At 39.6% G+C, this 7,833-nt stretch overlaps 1 protein-coding gene across 1 annotated transcript; it reads left to right on the forward strand.

Annotated features, from left to right (window-relative positions):
* Window positions 1-3,784: 3,784 nt before the first annotated feature.
* LOC147611480 (pentatricopeptide repeat-containing protein At3g26782, mitochondrial-like) lies at window positions 3,785-7,582 on the forward strand. The gene is made up of 3 exons (XM_086784570.1): window positions 3,785-4,086; window positions 4,254-4,330; window positions 4,772-7,582. The coding sequence occupies exons 1-3, from the start codon at window positions 3,987-3,989 to the stop codon at window positions 7,073-7,075; spliced, it is 2,481 nt and encodes an 826-aa protein (XP_086640696.1). The 5' UTR covers window positions 3,785-3,986; the 3' UTR covers window positions 7,076-7,582.
* The last annotated feature ends 251 nt before the right edge of the window (window positions 7,583-7,833 follow it).

Raw genomic sequence — 7,833 nt, forward strand, 5'->3', positions numbered from 1 at the left:
GCAAAAGGAAAAGGCCTTAGGGTATGTTTAATGGTGAAGTTTCAACAATTCCCTTATGTAGCTTTGACTTTGAAAAATCATGTGTTTGTTTATCACTTGATTTAGGGTTATCGGAACTTGGCACGTAGTTTTTGCACTACCTTCCAACTTGTTTGCATCATCTTCCAACTTGAGTCTTCAGTATTGAGCTTTGCAGCATGCTTTTAAATTTGGCATTGGAGCCTTGTTTACCTCAATAATCTATATTTTTTCATCATAGTTTCTATTTTTTTTTGATGAGTAGCTTGCTTTGGGTAATTAAAGAAATGCAACCCTTTGTTTCATGTGAGCAAGGAATGATTGCCAGATTGAAAAAGCAAAGGTCAAAGCAAGTATTATTTGTTTATATCTGCTATGAGTGGGGTTGACTGAAACAAGTCCAAATCTATATTTTCTTCAAGAAAAACTTGTAACAATTAAGTCACACTATTCACTTATTCAATAATAGTTTGATTCTTATTCTATTTATAGATTCATGTATATCACTAATGATGTTCTTGTGAGCTTGTGACCAAGTCTAAATAAAGGCAAGCTGTCGCTTCTATACATTTTTTAAAACTCTTTCTTCTTCTTTAAATTAAAAGATAATTTTTCTTTTAGCAGTATCCTTTTAAGATTAAGTCAAGTAAATAGGATTTTGAGATTATAAGATACTCTTCTCTTTGAGAACACTAATTGTTATTTTGTTTCTTTTGTTAAATGTATTGATTCAATGAATTGGAGCAATGCAATGGATTGAGCTTTCATGAGAAACTTATACCCTCAAGATCAAATAAGAATGGAAATTTTTTTCTTGAGCATTTTATCTTTTATTAATTTTGTTGATTTAGTTATGTAAGAGCAAGATTCTCTCTTTCTTTAAGAATGTATATATACATACATACATACATATGTATGTATGTATGTATGTATGTATGTATATATATATATATGTATGTATGTATGTATGTATGTATGTATGTATATGTATGTGTGTGTGTGTGTGTGTATATATATATATATATATATATGTTTGTGTGTGTGTGGGTGTGTGTGTTTAGATGTGTGTATGATATATCTATCTATATATTTAAAAGTGACCACAACTTATCACCCATCTCCGCACATTAAAATTTAATCAAAATTAATTAAATTATGTCGATGTTTGTATTTATATTTTTAAATACATGTATATATGGATAAGTATATGTGTCTATGTATAGGTTTATGTATCTAAAACATAATATTGTATATACTATATATTTACATATGTGTATGTGTGCGTGAGAGAGAGAGAGAGAGAGAGAGAGAGAGAGAGAGTAAGTGAGAGAGAGAGAGAGAGCGCTTCTATGTGTGGGAGAGTGTAAGAAGAGAGAGGGAGTGTGTGCATGTGTGTGTGTGTGTGTGTGAGAGAGAGAGAGAGAGAGAGAGAGAGAGAGAGTTTCAACATTTGAGAGTGTGTGTACGTGATAGAGAGAGGGAGAGGGTCATGTGCATGTGCATGTGTGAGAGAGAGAGAGAGAGAGAGAGAGAGAGATGGTTGTAGAGAGGGAATAGTTCTTTTCTGGAACCTTGGTCGGCCACAGCAATACGCGGGTGCAATACTAGTACTCTTTATAATCTATAAATAAGAAAGCTCTTGATCAACTTAGCTCTAGCCACTCCTTCTCAATCATCATCATTTATTTCTCCACCATAAAAGGGGGTTGTATGTGTGAGATGACAAGCTCACCAATTCTGAGTCAAAGACTCTCTCACTATGCCATCTCCACTCTAATCTTACCAGCATGTCACCTTCTCTCTCTCTCTCATTATAAATATGGCATTAACTATGTACTTACATTGGATTTGTCAATGCTTTTTTTTGCTAATTAGACCTACCTTGATCAATCGATGGTTTTGTTTTTCCTAGTTAAACCTATCTTAATCGAGATAACAACCAGGCATTGCTTATAAAGAGGTTCCTAATGGAGAGGGGATGCACACAAGGTGCTACCCTTGGACCTACTTATTCAATACTTCTGACTTGTACCTAGTGAAGTTGATGCCTTTGAGAACTCTTGTTCCATTTAACGAGATCATTGTCATATTAGATATTGTATTTACATTACTATTGCAATTTATATTAGTGGAAGATTATGCAAAGAAGTTCATGTAAAACATAGACCATGAAGAGATTCTACCTCCATAAATGTTTAGTTGCTTGAAGTTGCAAGTGTTGATGGGGTCTTGAGGAAGGTGAAAGACTATAGGTGATGGCCATTGACAATGATGACCTCTGGAGATTAAAGATGAAGTGAAGTAGTACTAAAACTTGATGTCCTTACTCACCCCAACACCCCAAGGAGGACAAGAAATAGGTAGATTTTGTGAGATGATGATGACTTGGATGCTAAAGACGAAATGAAGAGGAAGTAGTACTAAAACTTGATGTCCTCACTCACCCCAACACCCCAATGAGGACAAGAAATAGGTAGATTGTGGAGATGATACTTGGATGTTAAAGATGAAATGAAGAGGAAGTAGTACTAAAACTTGATGTCTGTGGAGGACAAGAAATAGGTAGATTGTGGAGATGAAGATACACAAGAGGAGGCTCCATTTAAACTAGAGACACGTGTTTTTTGGTGTGAAGCTTTTTGGCCTTTTACTATAACAAGGGCATATGTACATATTCTTTTCTTCTTGTTTCTTCTTAAACTTTTGGATATTGTTCCTTTATTTATTACTAAATTGAAAGACCTATCACAACCATTGAAGCACTTCTACCTTTGTACTTTCATATTGATACATAAGTCAATGTAAGAAAAAGACAAGAAACAAGTTCCTTCATATTGGTGCAATGCTTTTAATAAGGGGTAGGTATTTAGACACTTGAGATGGTCCTATTGGGATGTCCTAGGGGGTGGAAGTGTTTGGGAAGTAGACAAAGGATTGGTTATGAACTTCTCAAATGCAGTTTAATGTTCAGAAGCTGAGCCGAGGTACAAAGACAATATACAAGTAAGATGTATGGAATTGGGAGGTTTCTAGATGTACAAGATGTGCAAGTGTTGATAATCAAGGGTGACAAATACAAAAAAGGCCCTATTTACTATGGTGACCAATTTAAGGTTCAGATGCTTTGTGCTTGCCTACTTTCTCTCACTTGGGCTTGTACTCTTGACACAAGGCTTCACTTTATTCCCAAGCTCCACTCTTTTTTGAGTACACTTCCATGTGTGTAAAGGGTGAGTGGTTACTTACAAATTTAAAACTTATTTAGTTCATAAGACACACCCATGCTATGAGTATGTGTTATGGCTAGGCAAAGAAGATTGTGATGGACATTTGTACCCAACCTTATAATGCAAAGTATATACATATGTGTGTGTGTGTGTATAGATAGCAAATTATGGCTAGGCAAAGAAGATTGTGATGGACATTTGTACCCAACCTTATAATGCAAAGTATATACATATGTGTGTGTGTGTGTGTGTGTGTGTATAGATAGCAAATTATCAATCGTAAGTATACCACACCATAGGAATGTGTGTGTGTGTGTGTGAGAGAGAGAGAGAGAGAGAGAGAGAGAGAGAGAGAGGCTTTTGAAAACAAGCTAAATTATTGTTTTTGATTTTTTTATAAATACAATATGGATTTTGGATTTCATATATTATATATATATATATATATTAGAAAAAACGTGATTATTATTATGTTATATATATATTTACAAATCACATTGATTATATTATATATATTTTAGAAAAAATGTAATATTATTATATTATGACACTTGACACGCGAGAGAGAGAGAGAGAGAGAGAGAGGTTTTTCATTTGCTCTCTTTTAAATCTTGCTCTTTTTTTTTTTTGGTTGGGTATTTCAAATAATTATTTGAGCTGTTTGCTGTCTAAGCAAATATTAAGAGGATCTGTCGCAGAAAGGACCAAGTATACATTTATGCGTCTCAGAACTGCGTGCGTATGGCTTCCAAGTACCGTGTGATCAGCCAGGTGCCGGTCTCTCGATTCAACTGTGCTTCAAGAAGCAACAATCACGAGTTTTCGAATGCTCTAATCCATGGTCAGTTCTCAAATCAAATCATAACTATCCGGTTTACTAGTGCTTAATCGACCTTCTATGAGCAATTAGTCTTCCCTTCACACACACACACACACACACCCCACATCAGTATTGGTGTGCCTAACCTTCCAGTTCTTTAAAATTTTTTAAATAAATAATTCCTGCAGATTTGCAACCAACATTTCTTGCAGATCCACCATGGCAGCAGCATGCCACTGGTGCCTGGGATTATGGTAGCAACCAAGTAAGTGCTCCATATGTTTGCATATTAATACCATTTTCTCACAAATTGTTATTTGTTTATCTTCACTTTTTTTTTTCTTGGCAATTTCTTCCATTTACTTTATTTTTTTAATTCTTACTGTATCCGTCAACCTTTTCGATAAGATTTTGACTGCTTTGGATTGGTAACCTTGTTTAGAGTACCAATATAGCTAGACGTACACAAAATATTGCATGCATCTGTTATTTTGCGCTTGCATGTGTGCATGTACTTGCGTGCACACACACATGCATCCATGTATGTGAGTATAGTATCTATGTATGTGCGCGCGCGTGTGTGATGCATGGATGGGATGTATGGATGCATGCATACATATATGTATGGATCAGGGTTAGATGATTTGCAGAGTTTGACCATTTAGAGTCTTTAACTGGCATTATACTGGGGTTATGATGAATACAGGCTCCAGACAAAAGCACCAAGGAGTTGCAATGGATAGATTGCTTGAATGACGCTAAAAGGGGGGCCAGCCACATTGTTGAAGCACGTGGTGAGTGTCCAATGCAACGGCATGTTTTTGGTTTGGTAGAGGATCTAGCATGTTCTCATGACATGAGCAAGTCCAGCTTTATCTTAAGAGTGCAAGACCATGACCATAAAGCATGCTCATTACCACAAAATGCCACTTACTGGGAGATGCTTACTCTAGAGGAGGCATTCAGTAACCTGGACCAGATGGCTGACGTGCTTTCAGTGGACAACTTCATACGCATCGTGCAGAAGTGTAGGAAAAAGAAAGATCTAGCATATGCCAACCGCTTGCTTGAACACATCCGTACTAATGGGCTTGAAGCTCATAAATCTCTCGGGAATCACATTGTTCCCATGTTTGTAGAATGTGGAAGCGTTTCGAGCGCTCAGGAGGTCTTCGACAAGTTGGTTTATCGGAATGCACACTCATGGACCTCTCTTATGTCCGGGTATGTTCAATGTGGGCAATCTCAACATGCTCGGAATCTGTATAGGAGGATGCAGGAGAGCTGTGTAGATCCTAGCAGCTACACTCTTGTGGCCCTATTGAAGGCTTGTGCCAGTTTGAAGGAAGTGCGGGAGACTCATCTCGAGATTGCAGATAAGGGTTTTGAAAGAGACATGTTTGTTGGCAGTGCCTTGGTTGATGCATATGCAAAACATGGGGCACTATCAGAGGCGCGAGACGTTTTTGACAAGCTGCCGGTTCAGAATGTCGTGTCGTGGACTGCCTTAATTGCAGGATATGCAGAATGTGGGTCTGGCCAGGAAGCACTGAACTGCTATGAACGGATGCAGGTGCAGGGTTTGTCTTCAAATGATGTCACACTTGTTTGCATTCTGAAAGCTTGCGGTGCCCTGAGAGCCCTAGACAAGGGTCGAGAAGTGCACACAGAGATTGTGCAAAAGGGATTTTTCAAAGATCTTTTCATTGGCAGCACTTTGGTTGACATGTATGCCAAATGTGGCTCACTTTTAGAGGCTCGGGAAGTATTCAACAGGCTGCTGGTTCAGGATGTTGTGTCATGGAATGCACTTATTGCAGGATACGTGGAACATGGGCCTGGCCACGAAGCACTGAATTGCTTTGAACGAATGCAAACTAAGGGCGTTTCTCAGGATGCTTTCACGCTTGTTTGTGTCTTGAAAGCTTGTGGCAACATGGGGGCCATAGACAAGGGACTAGATGTGCATACAGAGATTACACTGAAGAGTTATGAGAATGATCTTTTCCTTGGCAACACCTTGGTCGACATGTATGCCAAATGTGGCTCACTTGCAGAGGCGCGGAAAGTCTTTGACAAGCTCCGAGTTAGAGATGTCGTGTCATGGAATGCAATGATCAAAGGATACGGCACAAACCATGAGGGCACCATGGCTGTAAAGTATTTTGAGTGCATGCAAGAACAGGGTGTGACACCAGATGCTATCACATTCACTTGTCTCCTAAGTGCATGCAGCCATGCTAACCTTGTGCACAAAGGTCGGGAGTTTTTCAAGCTGATGACCATGAAATATGGCATTGTGCCAACAATAGATCACTTTACTTGCTTGGTCGATCTTCTTGCACGATCTGGACATTTGTGTGAGGCAGAGAAGTTCCTTGAAACTATAACAGGTTCTCGATCCAAAGATATGTGGATAGCTTTGCTGAGTGCTTGCAAAAGCTGTTCTGAAGTAGAGCTAGGGTTTAGATGCTTTCAGCAGCTTGTCCAAATGGATCCAGAATGCTCTACTGCATATATGCTCATGGCAAGTATATACGCAAGTGCTGGAAGGCAGGATGATGCATACAGGATAGAATACCTGAGGAAGAGTGCGGGAGCGAAGAAGAAGCCTGCAATTGCTCTAATAGAAGTGAACAAGAAGGTGAAGGAGTTTGTGGTGGGTGATGACCATACCAAGGAAATTTCCGAAATGCTAGAAATCATGAATGCCCGCATTGAAGAGGGTGGGCATGTCCCCAATCTAGATCAGGTTTTGAGACCTGTCCCTGATGAAGAGAAGGGAGCAACATTGTGCTTACATGTAGAAAAGATGGCCATAGCATTTGGGCTTCTCAACACGCCACAAGGACAGACGTTGCGGGTGACCAAAAATCTTAGAATGTGCAACGACTGCCACCATACATCTAAGACTATATCTAGAATTGAAAGGCGGGAAATCATTGTTCGGGAGGCATATCGAGTTCACCATTTTAAGGACGGGTTTTGTTCTTGTGGAGACTTGTGCTAATCTCGTGTCTCTTGTAAGGGTTTTGGGAGGACCATGCCAAACATACACATATATTGTGAAGAATCCAGGCCTTTTGTTCCTGCTGTAGGCTGTCTGAGCTAGCTGAATGGTCCCGTACTACTAGCTAGGCGGTGCCACATGCACCCAGTGTGCCCAGGATTGCCATGCATAGGTCCTCTGGACTTGTCTCTGTTCTGCATTTGCTCCTAGTCTGCAGGCAACCAACTTTTCTGTGCCATCATGGCCCTCCTGCCCAGCCCATTTTGCTTTTGGTTTACTATGCTCTTTCAGCCTTGCACATCCATATACCCCCTCTGCCCTGACTGGTCCTAAAGATGCAGGAGCTGTTACTTAAGTATCTGGATCATTACTTTCTCCCCACTTGAGAGGTATCCAACTTCAGCTCCATGTGACCCAAGCAAAAGAGTGTTCTCCAGTTAGCTGACTTGCTTGTTGTAATACCAATTTCCTTATTTCAAAATAACAGAGGGGTTCTTTTTAGGCCTACATCAGTTTTTGAATGTGTGTACACATGCATCCATGCATGTATGTATGTGTTGATGGATGGTAGGTTGCATGGATGTATATAGAGAGTTTGTGACCCACCTCCACAGAGTACTGGCTGGGCAGTGACATGGGTTTGGCCAGGGCATCCCAGAAGCTGCATCTGGGTAGGACCCACGTGGCTGCATCTCTCTCTCTCTCTCTCATCACTTTCACAATTTTTTTCGGTATCAGAGCCTACGGTTCCTTCAAAA

This window comes from Cibotium barometz, chromosome 47 (assembly GCF_041138505.1).
Source record: "Cibotium barometz isolate CiBa-2024 chromosome 47, ASM4113850v1, whole genome shotgun sequence".
Taxonomy (NCBI): Eukaryota; Viridiplantae; Streptophyta; class Polypodiopsida; order Cyatheales; family Cibotiaceae; genus Cibotium; species Cibotium barometz.